This window comes from Oncorhynchus tshawytscha, linkage group LG34 (genome assembly GCF_018296145.1).
Source record: "Oncorhynchus tshawytscha isolate Ot180627B linkage group LG34, Otsh_v2.0, whole genome shotgun sequence".
In the NCBI taxonomy this organism is placed as follows: Eukaryota; Metazoa; Chordata; class Actinopteri; order Salmoniformes; family Salmonidae; genus Oncorhynchus; species Oncorhynchus tshawytscha.
This window is the reverse complement of record NC_056462.1, coordinates 2,893,443-2,909,482: the sequence shown is the minus strand read 5'-3', so window position 1 is coordinate 2,909,482 and position 16,040 is coordinate 2,893,443. Positions and strand designations below refer to the sequence as shown.

General features: G+C 42.3%; 1 protein-coding gene across 1 annotated transcript in view; it reads left to right on the top strand.

The window, feature by feature from the left end:
* The window catches only part of ctnna2 (catenin (cadherin-associated protein), alpha 2), a 677,857-nt gene that overhangs the window by 503,304 nt on the left and 158,513 nt on the right, over window positions 1-16,040 (top strand). Inside the window, exon 8 of the mRNA XM_042311972.1 lies at window positions 9,389-9,469. Within this exon, the coding sequence (XP_042167906.1) occupies window positions 9,389-9,469 (81 nt within the window). The remainder of the gene's footprint in view (window positions 1-9,388; window positions 9,470-16,040) is intronic.

The window sequence follows — 16,040 nt, the reverse complement described above, 5'->3', positions numbered from 1 at the left end:
GTGTTGTCAAGGTGGATAATGGACCTGTGTGGAAGGTGTGTGGGCACATAGACAGACACACACACACACACACACACACACACCCGACAGACCACAGCTGTGACCTGGCCATGGGGAGCATGAGGCATATGATTCAACCACTGTAACCTATGATTCATGGTCGGAGGCTAACATTTAGGTGACGTTTTGACAACATTGGGATGACGTTGTGACTGCAAAACACTTTTATTTAGCATTTTATAATGAGCAATACATTCTCCATGGCGAATAGATGTCTGATGATATACATTGTAATGATGTGAATGGTAGTAATATTTAATAGTAGCTAGTTATACAACCAATACCACTATGTATTGACGTGACATAACTAGATTTATATAATTATAGCAATTACGACGACTATAATGTACATTGTAATGGTGGTAATAACAGTTAGTACTAGAGTATATGGCACAATGCATTGATTTGACTTAACTACCATCAATATGAAGGGGATAACTTCAAATTGGATACTACAAGCTTATGATTATGCATCGCAATGATGGTAATAACAGTTTGCACCTGTGTCTATGGAACAATGTATTGACATAACTAGACATGAAATGCAGATACACAAGTAATGCACTATAAGATATATTCAGCTCTGAGGTATTTAGTGGTGTTTTGGGGAAAGGATGTGCGCCCCCAAATGAAACCCTATTCTCCATGGGCCCTGGTCCAAAGTGGTGCACTATAAAGGGAATAGGGTGCCATTTGACTGGCTTCATCCAGCATTCTACTAGGAGCCAGAGGGAGCCTGCTATAACAGGTTTAGTGTGATGATGGGTTTTTTCTCCCCGGTTAGAATTCCGGCCGCTGTGTTTCACCGTTTCATAATCTACGTAATGCAGATTTGGAAGAGCTCTAGCTGGCAACTAGGCCAGGGCGATTATCAATTCTTGGAAGAAAAAAAAACAAAACACAAAAGCACGGACGAGGGTTTTGACTTTGAATTACAAAGTAATGACATTGATAGTCCAATCTTCCGCCATGATGTGTATTATGACAATGCAACACAACACAATGGTTTATGAGTGTCTCCTCTCTGTCTATTTGTCGTTGATGATCCCATTATTCTCGTGTGAAACTCACAGAAGACATACGAGTCTTGTTTAACAGTCAAATCTAGAATTGGAACATCTATATTTTTGGACTTTGAAATGAATAACCATACAGCTATTGACTCTTTGTCGTCGTTTGAATCCCAGAATGCCCCTTTAAGACACAGGAGTCTAGATGAGAAGCTCTCCCATTCTGAACATCCTCTGATTCTGCTCTCTTTTTACATTGGGTGGCAAGATCTCTTAATCCTCTGCCTCCCTACAGCGCTTAAATGACACATTAGCATGTGGCTCTCCAGGCAGCCTGGATGACTAATGTTGTCATGTCCTCTCCTCTGCGATACTGGCTTCTGTGTGTGCATGTGTGTGTGTGTGTGTGTGTGTGCGTGTGCGTGATACGCACGCACATGCACAAAACCGGAAAGGGTTCAGCCCTCCAGGACCGGAGTTGAATTGCCCGGCTGTAGGGTTTTAAGCCTTATTTGAATATTTCCCAGGGTGCCTGTCGAGTTATTTTTTTTTTTACCAGAGCCACCCATGACTGTGTTTGCTAGTGACGAAGACATGGTTGTTGCATTCAGTAGTTCTCAGTCCTGAGGCCTTCACCAAGTGAGATTGTACGTGAATATGTTGTCATTCAAATATAATGATTTTAAGACAATACAGAACCTTTTTCATAAGGCGTTCTTTTCAGGGCCAAGTTTTAATACAGTGGCCTGAAACTCATATTTGACAGGCCCTGACATTACACATGGGGTTAGGGCCGGGTAGGGCCTGTTTTTCAGCAATAACTAGGGTTACGGGCAGGGCTCAGGTATCACAATTTGCATTCGCTCTGCTGCGCAGTACAGTCATTATGTCTAAGATCATTACATGGTGTCAGAAGGGCTTCAATGTATATTAACTAGGAGAGATTATTTCACAGAAAATAATCATGTTCCTTGAGTTTTATCAACTAACTGCTCTCTCGTCTCTTCATTGAGCAGAGCAGCCCAAGCGGTGCCGTTGCTATGGATACTCGCAGACTTAGATTGCTATGAGCAGAGCGCATGCAGAGCGAGCTATGCACAGGGAGGGAGTGACAGACAGAGAGGAGCAGTTAATAGATTTACTAACAGAGGATTTTCATTAGATTTCAGGTATTGAGCAGATTTCAGGTTACATTTCGCAGAAGCAATTGGGCCTGGGTAGGGTAGGGCCTGAACGTCGCAGGCATGGGTAGGACTCAGGCTTAAAACGAATGCTCATGCAAGGCTCTATTTACAGGCCACATCAGGCACATCAACATTTAGAATTTTTAATTCACCTGCAATCTGCATTCAAAATGACAGCCACAGTTGTTGGGAATACTAAGATATGTGACTACCTTTAACATCTAAACTGGAACAACCATTTCAGTAGTGAGTGCAATAAGTCCAAGTAACAGATTGGAATAGTTTAGAAAAATGTATGTTAGTTGCAAAATATATGTATTTGTATGTATTTGAGTTGCAAAATATATGTATTTGTATGTATTTGAGTTGCAAAATATATGTATTTGTATGTATTTGAGTTGCAAAATATGAATTAATTAAACAATCAGTGAACAAAATATAGATTGAAACAAACAATTAAACAAATCTACCTGCAATAGAGTATGTTGGGAAATATGATAATGATGTGCATGGTTTTGGTTCAATTCTGGTTACTAATAATTACTGCAGTGGGTTAAATCAGGGTCACATAGAGTGTTTCTTGGTAGTCTTAAACCAATATACTTTGAAACAAAATGTGGATAAAGGACCTGTGTGGAATTTTTCGCCTAAAATGACATACCTACTTACACCTTAGCCAAATACATTTAAACTCAGTTTTTCACAATTCCTGACATTTAATCCTAGTAAAATTCCGTGTTTTAGGTCAGTTAGGATCACCACTTTAAGTTAAGAATGTGAAATGTCAGAATAATTGTAGAGAGAATGATTTATTTCAGCTTTTAATTTCTTTCATCACATTCCCAGTGGGTCAGAAGTTTACATACACTCAATTAGTATTTAGTAGGATTGCCTTTAAATTGTTTAACTTGGGTCAAACATTTCGGGTAGCCTCCTACATGATTCCCACAATAAGTTGGGTGAATTTTGGCCCCTTCCTCCTGACAGAGCTGGTGTAACTGAGTCATAGAGCAAAATGTGTGTGTTTGTGAGAGTCTCAGCTTTTCATAGACGTTTTTGTAAAATGACCTGGCCCTGGAACCCTTCGGGATCCCCCTTGGCTCACAAACACCTCTCTAACTCACAAACACCTCTCTAGCTCACAAACACCTCTCTAGCTCACAAACACCTCTCTAGCTCACAAACACCACTCTAGCTCACAAACCCTCTAGCTCACAAACACCTCTCTAGCTCACAAACACCTCTCTAGCTCACAAACACCACTCTAGCTCACAAAACACCTCTCTAGCTCACAAACACCTCTCTAGCTCACAAACACCTCTCTAGCTCACAAACACCTCTCTAGCTCACAAACACCACTCTAGCTCACAAACACCACTCTAGCTCACAAACACCACTCTAGCTCACAAACACCTCTCTAGCTCACAAACACCACTCTAGCTCACAAACACCACTCTAGCTCACAAACACCACTCTAGCTCACAAACACCACTCTAGCTCACAAACCACACTCTAGCTCACAAACACCTCTCTAGCTCACAAACACCTCTCTAGCTCACAAACACACTACTCTAGCTCACAAAAAACCACTCTAGCTCACAAACACCACTCTAGCTCACAAACACCACTCTAGCTAGCTCACAAACACCACTCTAGCTCACAAACACCTCTCTAGCTCACCCCACTCTAGCTCACAAACAACACAAACATTCTAGCTCATCCACCTAGCTAATCACAGACCTAGCTCACAAACATGCTCACAAAAATAGACAAACAAGCTCACAAACAATGCTCACAAAACCCAGAAGTCTGATGGAGCTCAAAAACATGTTTCAAAAACATGTTTAAAAGGGGTTAGAAGTCGAAAATGTACCTGCATTACAGTGGGACTCATTTGGTTAATTCAAAGGTTCTTTATCGGGCAAGAGTTCTTCAAGGAATCTTAAGAGCAGAAGAACTATTTAAAACACGCACACACACTTTAAGCTAGGTGGGTTTGCCTTTTGTTGCGTTCCCCATTGCCTAGTTAAAAATGGGCTTGCAGCCCGGGCCTATCCATCCAGATTATGAGACTGAGGTTTTCTCCTCACTGTTTGGTGCGTCATGATCTATTACCATTAGGACCGTGGCTGAGGAGTGTGTGTGTGTGTGTGTGTGTGTGTGTGTGTGTATGTGTGTGTGTCAAATGATGACTGCCTAATGCTGCTCAACATCTATATGGGGGAAAATCCATGTATCCTCTGGTTGCAGTGGCCTTGGTCGAAGGGCAAAACAGCAATACATGAAATGAATGGGAGGAATCATATCTATTTCAATGGACCTTTTTTCCCTCATGTCCTCATGTCTTTCAGAGACCAGAACTTTTAGACCTAACCTTTGACCCCATATAAGACCTAGGGATGTAGACACTGTGTAGTGTTCCCATTCAGTCATTGACACTCACTGCCTCGCTGTACACAAAGACGTGTATTTACCATGGGCTGTCATCGATCTCAATCGTCTTGAACGGAACAATACCCAAGGCCAGGCAATATTTATAAAACGTACAAATAGTCAACATTTTGGAGAGCAGTGTTTGCGTTCTTTATTTATATGGGTTATTCTCATTGAGATCACATCTCTTTTACAAGAGTGATCTATTCAAGTGCCAGTTGAAGTACTCCATAAGAGAGTCTCCCCATATACCCTCATGCTAAGTGTGTTAGGCAAGATCTCACTCCTCTTGAACCAGACCAGACAATATTTCGGAAAAAAAAGTAACAGTAATAAAACAAAATTGGACAAGAGGGTCACTTGAATAACCCCTCATGATAAGGTAAGAACATTCTGGAAGAACAGTCCACTCCATTAACCTGATCCTCGATGTGTTTGTGCTGTCTTGCCAAACCCTTATGGCTGTCACTTACAGTAGGTTATCACTCCATTGTTTACATGTCTCCAAATAGAGGTCTCTGATTGATTGTTTTATTGGACAGGAAGTTGTTCCTGCTCTGTAATAGGTCTTTTGGAGTGTATAACCCTTGGGTCATGCCTACTCCCTCGCCGGTGCCTACTTCTCCCAGGGACCCAAACAAGACCCTGAGGACAGGCAGAGGGGCCCGAAGGGCCTGGACACCGTTTAAATTGCTATGATTGGCCCGAGAATGCTCTCGGGCGGTGGAGGCGCGATTTTAAAGAGGGGGCCCATTGCCGTTTAGAGCAATCTGCTGGGGGCATTCCCCTCTCGCAATTTTTTTGTTGTCTTGTTTGATGGGAAACAATTTCAGGACTAATGGGAAACAATAATGTTTATAGCCTTGGTGGTGACAAACACATTGAAAGTGACAGAAAACCTTAACCTTGAGAACGTAGAAAGACACAAAAAAAAGAAACCAAAAGAATGAAATAATGAATTGAAGGGAGTTGGAGAGGGCTGATCTGAATTTTGATTGGGGCACAAAATAGACGACAGATGACGTTGAGTGTTCTTTTCTGCTTTTAGTATCATAAGGATCATGGTAACACGACACATACATCCTCCCGAGCACAACATCTCCTTTAATTAAGAAATCTGCAGTTCAGTCAACGGAGACAGGGCCCTGACAGTGTCATTTGAGACTTAGACTTGGTTCAGTTCAGTGGGACCTTTCAATGTTCAATCAATTTAGCTGTACAGCAGCACCAGATACCATATTGAAAAGCAAATAATGAACACTCCGACAAGACTGAAGTGAGATATCTAGCCAATACTACATCCACTCCGTTATACAACGCTAGATACGGGAGATAATGGTGACCCTTATAGCCCTCAATGTGATGTTCCCCATATTACAGGCCTACACATGTACCATTATCTCCCGTATCTAGCGTTGTATAACAGAGTGGATGTAGTATTGTAATGGCTCTGTAATAGAGTGGACCAGACACGCAAAACTCTCCCATAGTGACACAATGAGGATATGGTGTTCACATCCAAAACATGTCTAACCGTTCATGTAAATGGTCCTTCCTTACCACTCATTGGCATGTCCAGTATCTACACTACCCTCCATAATATTATTATTCTGCTTCTTTGCTAGGCTAGGAGGGGAGAGCGTGTACCGATGTAGGATCTTAATTTGAGACAGTTTGCCACAGCATGAAAATAATCCTGCAGCAAAAGGAAATGTGTATTATTATGTGGATTCTAATTAATGGGCATTTTTTTAGGGGTTGAGAGATGTATCATTAGGGCAAGTCAAGTTTGACATGACCAACGCGACAAGTTTGTGTTTCCTGCTGGGCAACAAAAGAGTGATCAAATTAAGCTCCTTCATCTGTAGATGTTAGGTTGCTCTCTCTTCCCAACAAGATAATGATGTTAACACACTCCACTGTAGGACGGGATTGGAATGGGGTTGCTACGGCAACCAGGCAATTAATGTTGTATTCTCTGCTATTGCTTTGACTGGAGTGTCGTCGGCGTCTCTGTACAATCTGTTGATTCGGATCTTTGATGGGCTCGCTAACATTGATGGGTTCGCTAACTTTGATGGGCTCGCTAACTTTGATGGGCTCGCTAACTTTGATGGGCTCGCTAACTTTGATGGGCTCACTATCTTTGATGGGCTCGCTAACTTTGATGGGCTCACTAACTTTGATGGGCTCGCTAACTTTGATGGGGCTAACTTTGATGGGCTCACTAACTTTGATGGGCTCACTAACTTTGATGGGCTCACTAACTTTGATGGGCTCTTTGATGGGCTCACTAACTTTGATGGGCTCACTAACTTTGATGGGCTCACTAACTTTGATGGGCTCACTAACTTTGATGGGCTCGCTAACTTTGATGGGCTTGATGGGCTCGCTAACTTTGATGGGCTCGCTAACTTTGATGGGCTCGCTAACTTTGATGGGCTCACTAACTTTGATGGGCTCGCTAACTTTGATGGGCTCACTAACTTTGATGGGCTCGCTAACTTTGATGGGCTCGCTAACTTTGATGGGCTCGCTAACTAAGGTATTGCGGTAAGAGGCGGCTTCCAATGAACCGAGCCGTCAGTCTAGCCAGCAGATGGCACCTGGTTGTAACTGAATTCATGTTGAATGTAGCAAACAGTGTTTGTTAAAGGGTGTTTGTTTAAACCCGCCTTCTTACATCCCCAAGGATTCTATTGAAGTCCCCTACATACTGTATGCCCAATGTATCGCTCCCCTTGCTCTCTTTTTAGCATCTGTTTGTCTCCCCTCTTTCTTGCATTCGCTCAGCACAATTTTTGCCATTTATTTATCGCTCGTTCTCTTCCTCTCCCTTTCTTGTCATCTTTATTCCCCTCTCCCTCTCTCTTCTCCTCTCCATCCCTCCCTCCCGAGGTTAAGAGGTTAAGAAGCTAGGCGATGCCTAACCCCTGAACTCTAACCCCGGACTGTAGGAATCACGCCGCCTCATCGCCCTATTGAACCCTCCAAAACAAATTCCTAACACAACATTAAGGATCTTTATGCCCTATTTAATGGAAGTCCCCTACGCAAAGGTTATCTCTCCTTTCATCATCATAGGCCTCCAAATGGGACCCAATACGCTCCAAAGGGGCCACTGCGAAAATGAAAGGGAGTGTACTAAGGTCATTACCAGAATGCTTTGGAATATCATTGTCTCAGCTTCAGCATTATTTACGCTCGCTATCGCCCATAAACAATGAATATTTTTGGGTGGGACCGTTTATCCTTCTCTCTGGCAGTGATTCTCCTTTGATTCCATCAGGCGGTAATGGATTTGATATCTTTGATAGGCAATCTGTTTTATCCTTATTAACTGTTCACGGCTTGAGGCATGACAATACATCCAACCGCCAACCAGCCAACCGCCCAAGTCCTTTCCCCAGGGCCCCTAGGGAACGCTGCCTGTTGCTTGCCCCCTGTTTGTCCCCCCCCTCCTCCTCTTCGCCGATCCATGAGACAATAGATGGAATCTCACCTACGTTGCTGCAGCACCGTGTCCCTTGAAATGGAACATCGCTCGCCTTTAGTCTGCCATCAATATTTAATGGCCACCACTTGATTGTTCTATTTTTTGAGAGAGAGAGAGAGACAGAGAGAGAGACAGAGAGAGAGACAGAGAGAGACAGAGAGAGACAGAGAGAGAGACAGAGTGAGAGACAGAGAGAGACAGAGAGAGAGAGAGAGAGAGACAGAGAGAGAGACAGAGAGAGAGACAGAGAGAGACAGAGAGAGACAGAGACAGTCAGGGAGAGGGAGGAAGAGAGAGGAATAGATGTTATTGTCATTGAGCGTGAGGTGACACTTGTGACTGTAACCAGCTGTAGACTGTCTGAGAGGGCCTGGGGGAAGAGGGGGCAGAAGGAAGGGCCAGCAGCCTAGCTGCCGCTAACACCACAGAAACTCCTAATTGTTCTCCAACAACACAAGGCCTCATATTGACCCCTCTCTCTTTCTCTGTTTTGTCTTTCTAGTCACTTACTCGCTAACAGAATAGGGTTTTATTCAGTGACAGCTAAAGGCCCTTGAGAAAGAAGCTATAATATATTATTTTTAGTCACACATTCACTAACAACATTTGGCGTCATTTGTTGAGCTCTAAAAACCCTTGAGATAGAAACTGGATTAAAGCTGCCGTTTGTAGTGTTACCAACCCAGTCCAAGTGGCCTAGTTAGCATGTACAGAAACCCACCTGGTTACGATTGCTTGTGTACCTCCAAAGCCTACAGTACTTCCCCTGTTAACTTGGTTTCATGCTTGATGGAATTTCTCAGAAAGGGCTCCATGGTTGCTCCCATGCAAGTCGTCTTCGTCTGATGTCGGTCACCACGCCATCTTATTTGCTCTGTACTCTCCTTCTCAACCTGTGTGTATTGTAGTCCCCTCACACTCTTCTTTTATCCAGCCCTGTTGCTTTCTCTTACGCCTTGAACATCCAAAAGGCACTTACTGTATGAGAAACCGGAGGCAGAGAGTATTCCAGGAACTATTCCCCTCCTCTCCTCCCTTTTAACTGCAGTACAAACCTTTGTGCTCCCATTCCCTCCTGTAGTGTGTTACAAGCATAATGCACTTTGTGATGTGAGCAGTTGTGTGTGTGATGATGAATTAGTAACGTTACACAGGTAACACCGAGGTAACACTGTGTCTCTCTGTTCCCCTCTCTCTCTCTACAGACTGGCAGGAAAGAGAAAGGAGACCCACTGAACTCTGCCATCGACAAGATGACCAAGAAGACCAGGGATCTGCGCAGACAGGTGGGTCACAGTGTCCAAAGCTGAGTTTGATGGACGCCATGTTTGCACCAAAGAGTTTGACCAACCTGGTTCGGAACGAACTCTGACATGATTAGTTACAGACGCCATATTTGCACTAAAAAGGCAATCGTATAGGGACAGTCTGGCCAACTCTGTTCCAACCCAAAAAGGACATGACTGGCTAAAGATGCCATTTTTTGTACTCCAATGCAATTTATATGGACAGTGTGGCCAACTTGGCTTCAACCAACACCTGACATGATTAGCTATAATAGACACACCATATTTTCACTGAAAGGCAATCATACTATACATGGAGAGAGTTTGGCCAGTTTAGCTCCAACCCATATCTGACATGACTGGTTATATATGCGACATCCTTGAGCCCTTTGACACCTATTCGATGATGGAGCCAACAAGTCTTCTTGTTACCATGTTGGCCAAACCCTCCGTAGTACCTGATTCATGGTCTGCACTTACACATTGCACAGACTGACACTCGATCCTGCATAGACAGACTGCTATTCAGATATTCAATATCGCATGCAGTCTCACTTCACAAACACAGAGCTAAAGAGCCAAATGTGTTTCTGTCATTCAAATCTATCGACCGATCTTTAGACGTACACACTTGATTTCATGAATCTCAGGGGAGTATAGAGGCTGAGAGCTCGGAGCTATTACTTTCTCCCAAATTGCAATGCTCCTCTCCATTAGTGGCCCAAAAGGAGACACTTCATGTAGTGTTACATCTTGTTATAGGAATCAAAAGTCAAATTGATTTCTTTGGGAAGGCAATCTCATTTTGCCTCCCCATTCTTTCTACCCAAAATATGTTTTATTTTTTTGTACAGTATAATTCATCAAAAAATTCAGATCTGGCGAATGGTATTCACGGTAACCCAAAAGTTATTCCTTCACTTCTATTAAAGAGGTGTATTTCACAGCTCTATTACACAGTATTTATCAACCAAACAAGTGTCAATCTTACAGTATATCTTTAAAATGGCAATGACCTACAGTGCCACAGCTGTTGATAACTTAAATATTGGTCTAATAACTAATGAACTGAAAACACAGATTGATCAACTCCGACTGAACACGGTCTCCAACCTAGAAACAGGAAGTGGTGGAAAAAAGAACTAAATCATACTTGAGTAAAAGTAAAGATACCTTAACAGAAAATGAGTCAAGTAAAAGTGAAAGTTACCCTGTAAAATACTACTTGAGTAAAAGTCTAAAGTCCTTAAGTGCAGTGGTAGAAAAAGTACAAAATTGTCATACTTGAGTAAAAGTACAAAGTAAAAGTAAATGCTACACATCAAATTCCTTATATTAAGCAAACTAGACGGCACTATTTTCGTATTCTTTTTCAATTAAGGACAGAAGGTGTTCACTTCAACACTCAGACATAATTTCCAAACACAGTAGTTGTGTTTTGTGAGTCTGCCATATCAGAGGCAGTAGGGATGACAAAGTGTTATATTGAAAGGTGCCATAATTTTGTCCTGCTTGAGCATTCTAAATGTAACGAGTACTTTTGTGTGTCAGGGAAAATTTAAGGAGTTATTTTCTTTAGGAATGGAGTGGAGTAAAAGTAAAAGTAGTCAAAAATGTAAATAGTGAAGTACAGATACCCCAAAAAACTACTGACGTAGTACTTTAAAAGTATTTTTATGCTTCACATCTACCTGCTGTGATCTCATAAAATATTCATACCTCTTGACTTATTCCACATTTTGTTATGTTACAGTCTGATTTCAAAATGGATTAAATAGATATATTTTTATCTCACACATTTACACACAATAGCCCACAATGACAAAGTGAAAACATGTTTTTAGACATTTTTGCTAATTTATTGAAAATTAAATACATAAATATTTCACTATTATTTTCAAAATTCTTTGAGCTCTGTCAAATTGGTTGTTGATAATTGCTAGGCAACCATTTTCAGATTTTGCCATAGATTTTCAAGTAGATTTAAGTCAGAACTGTAACTCGGCCACTCAGGAAGATTCACTGTCTTCTTGGTAAGCAACTCCAGTGTAGATTTGGCCTTGTGTTTTAGGTTATTGTCCTGCTGAAAGTTGAATTCATCTCCCAGTGTCTGGTGGAAAGCAAACTGAAACAAGTGTTTCCATAGGATTTTTCCTGTGCTGTAATTTCTAAAATGGTTTACCTGATATAGATGAAAATACCCTAAAATCAAAGCTGACAGTCTGCTATTTAAGTCTGCTATTGTAAAGTACTCTCGTACAGAGACTAAATAACCCAACTTTTGTCACTGTGCCAATACGTTTGGAGTTCACTGTAGTGGAGACAAAGAGGAGACATAGAGGAGACAGAGGGGATTCATAGAGGAGACAGAGGGGAGGCATAGAGGAGGCATAGAGGAGACAGAGGGGAGATATAGTGGAGACAGAAAGGAGAGGGGGGACATAGAGAAGACATAGAGAAGACAGAGGGGAGGCATAGAGGAGACAGAGGGGAGATATAGTGGAGACAGAAGGGAGAGGGGAGGCATAGAGGAGGCATAGAGGAGACAGAAGGGAGAGGGGGGACATAGAGGAGACATAGAGGAGGCATAGAGAAAGCAGAAGGGAGGCATAGAGGAGGCATAGAGGAGACAAAGGGGAGATATAGTGGAGACAGAAGGGAGAGGGGGGACATAGAGGAGACATAGAGGAGGCATAGAGGAGGCAGAAGGGAGGCATAGAGGAGACAGAGGGGAGATATAGTGGAGACAGAAGGGAGAGGGGAGGGGGACATAGAGGAGACAGAGGAGGGGGACATAGAGGAGACATAGAGGAGGCATAGAGAAAGCAGAAGGGAGGGAGGACATAGAGGAGACAGAGGGGAGATATAGTGGAGACAGAAGGGAGAGGGGGGGGACATAGAGGAGGCAGAGGGAGGGAGGCATAGAGGAGACATAGAGGAGACATAGAGGAGGGAGACAGAGAGGGAGATATAGTGGAGAGGCAGAAGGGAGAGGGGAGACAAAGAGGAGACAGAGGGAGAGGTGGAGACAGAAGGGAGAGGGGGACAAAGAGGAGACAGAGGGGAGGGAGGGATAGGGGAGGCATAGAGGGGACATAGAGGAGACAGAGGGGAGATATAGTGGTGACAGAAGGGAGAGGGGGGACATAGAGGAGACAGAGGGGAGGCATAGAGGAGGCAGAGAGGAGGCATAGAGGAGACAGAGGGGAAGCATAGAGGAGGCAGAGGGGAGGTATAGAGGATACAGGGGGAGGGAAAGACGGGAGCAGAAAAGCAGGAATTACACAGAGGGTCTGATATAGTAATTATGTCACAACTGCCCCAGAGGGGGCAATTCAATGGTGCTAAGAGACACTAGACCTTCCAGGAGGGAGGGGAACTGAGCAAAGAGGCTTTGTCTGTGAAGTAACTTTGTGTGTGTGTGTGTGTGTGTGTGTGTGTGTGTGTGTGTGTTTGTGTGTGTGTGTGTGTGTGTGTGTGTGTGTGTGTGTGTGTGTGTGTGTGTGTGTGTGTGTGTGTGTGTGTGTGCCATAATCCCTTGTGTATGGCAGCCATCTCATGTTAGAACACAGAAACACACACAACAGTTGACACCTTTGTGTCATTGTGAAGACGGGAGAGAACAGTGAGGGAATTAGTACAATGACAGTGACAGCTGTCAGGAATACACACTGTGTGCAATTATAGGGTTTAACATGATTTTTGAATGACTACCTCATCTCTGTACCCCACACATACAGTTATTTGTAAGGTCCCTCAGTCGAGCAGTGAATTGCAAACACCGATTCAACCACAAAGAGCAGAGGATTTCCAGTACCTTACAGTACCTTTGGTAAACGGGTAAAAATAACTAACAGACGTTGGATGGTGATGATTAATTACACGTTGGATGGTGTACCAGATACAGATATCCTTCCTAACTCAATTGCCCGAGAGGAAGGAAACTGCTCAGGGATTTCACCATGAGGCCAATGGTGACTTTTAAACAGTTACAGAGTGTAATGGCTGTGATAGGAGAAAACTGAGGATGGATCAACAACATTGTAATTACTCCACAATACTAACCTAATTGACAGAGTGAGAAGAAGGAAGCTTGGGACAGAATAAAAAATATTCCAAAACTAAACTAATACTGCAAATATTGTGGCAAAGCAATTCACTTTTTGCCTTGTGTATATAGTTGAAGTCGGAAGTTTACATACACCTCAGCCAAATCCATTTAAACTCAGTTTTTCACAATTCCTGACATTTAATTCTAGTGAAAATTCTCTGTCGTAGATCAGTTAGGATCACCACTTTATTTTAAGAATGTGAAATGTCAAAATAATAGTAGAGTTAATGATTTATTTCAGATTTGATTTCTTTCATCACATTCCCAGTGGGTCAGAAGTTTACATACACTCAATTAGAATTTGGTAGCATTGCCTTTAAATTGTTTAACTTGGGTCAAACATTTCAGGTAGCCTCCCACGAGCTTCCAACAATAAGCCTGGTGAATTTTGGCCCATGAATTTTGGCCCCTTCCTCCTGACAGAGCTGGTGTAACTGAGTCAGGTTTTTAGGCCTCCTTGCTCACAGACACCATTTCAGTTCTGCCCAAAAATGTTCTATAGGATTGAGGTGATGGGCTTTGTGATGGCCACTCCAATACCTAGACTTTGTTGTCCTTAAGCCATTTTGTCACAACTTTGGATGTATGCTTGGGGTCATTGTCCATTTGGAAGACCCCATTTGCGACCAAGCTTTAACTTCCTGACTGATGTCTTGAGATATTGCTTCAATATATCCACATAATTTTCCACCCTCATGATCCCATCTATTTTGTGATGTGCACCAGTTCCTCCTGCAGCAAAGCAACCCCACAACATGATGCCGCCACCCCGTGCTTCACGGTTGGGATGAGGTTCTTCAGCTTGCAAGCATCCCCCTTTTTCCTCCAAACATAACCATGGTCATTATGGCCAAACAGTTCTAATTTTGTTTCATCAGACCAGAGGACATTTCTCCAACAAGTACGATCTTTGTCCCCATGTGCAATTGCTTTTAATGGCGGTTTTGGAGCAGTGGCTTCTTCCTTGTTGAGCGGCCTTTCAGGTTATGTCGATATAGGACTTGTTTTACTGTGGCTATAGATACTTTTGTACCTGTTTCCTTCAGCATCTTCACAATGTACTTTGCTGTTGTTCTGGGATTGATTTGCACTTTTCGCACCAAAGTAGGTTCATCTCTAGGAGACAGAACGTGTCTCCTTCCTGAGAGGTGTGACGGCTGCGTGGTCCCATGGTGTTTATACTTGCGTACTATTATTTGTACAGATGAATGTGGTACCTTAAGGCGTTTGAAAATTGCTCCCAAGGATGATCCAGACTTGTGGACGTCTACAATTGTTTTTCTGAGGTCTTGGCTGATTTATTTTGATTTTCCTATGATGTCAAGCAAAGAGGCACTGAGTTTGAAGGTAGGCCTTGAAATATATCCACAGGGACCCCTCCAATTGACTCAAATTATGTCAATTAGCCTATCAGAAGCTTCTAAAGCCATGACATCATTTTCTGGAATTTCCCAAGCTGTTTAAATGCACAGTCAACTTAGTCTATGTAAACTTCTGACTCACTGGAATTGTGATACAGTGAATTATAATTGAAATAATCTGTCTGTAAACAATTGTTGGAAAAATTACTTGTGCCATGCACAAAGTAGATGTCCTAACTGACTTGCCAAAACTATAGTTTGTTTAATAAGAAATGTGTGGAGTGGTTGAAAAACAGGTTTAAATTAATCCAAATGTATGTAAACTTCTGACTTCAACTGTATAGTGTTATGTTTAGGGCAAATCCAATACAACACATTACTGAGTGCCACTCTTCATATTTTCAAGCATACTGCATCATGTTATGGGTATGCTTTTAACCATTAAGGACTGGGAGTTTTTCCAGGATAAATGGAATGGAGCTAAGCACAGGAAAAATCCAATAGAAACACTTGGTTCAGTTTGCTTTCCACCAGACACTGGGAGATGAATCCACCGTTCAGCAGGACAATAACCTAAAACACAAGGCCAAATCTACACTGGAGTTGTTTACCAAGAAGACAGTGAATCTTCCTGAGTGGCCGAGTTACAGTTTTGACTTAAATCTACTTGAAAATCTATGGCAAAATCTGAAAATGGTTGTCTAGCAATTATTAACAACCAATTTGACAGAGCTCAAAGAATTTTGAAAATAATAGTGAAATATTTATGTATTTAATTTTCTATAGATTTGTAAAAATGTCTAAAAACATGTTTTCACTTTGTCATTGTGGGCTATTGTGTGTAAATGTGTGAGATAAAAATATATCTATTTAATCCATTTTGAATTCAGACTGTAACACAACAAAATGTGGAATGAGTCAAGGGATTTGAATACTTTCTGAGATCACAGCAGGTAGATGTGAAGCATGAACCTATGGTATACAGATGTAGGATCTTAATTTGACCTGTGTTGTCGCAACAACAGGATTTGAACGTTTAGTCCATTATGCTGCTTGATCAGTGGTTAGGCTATTAGCTGTTCAAAATAAGTCTGCATGA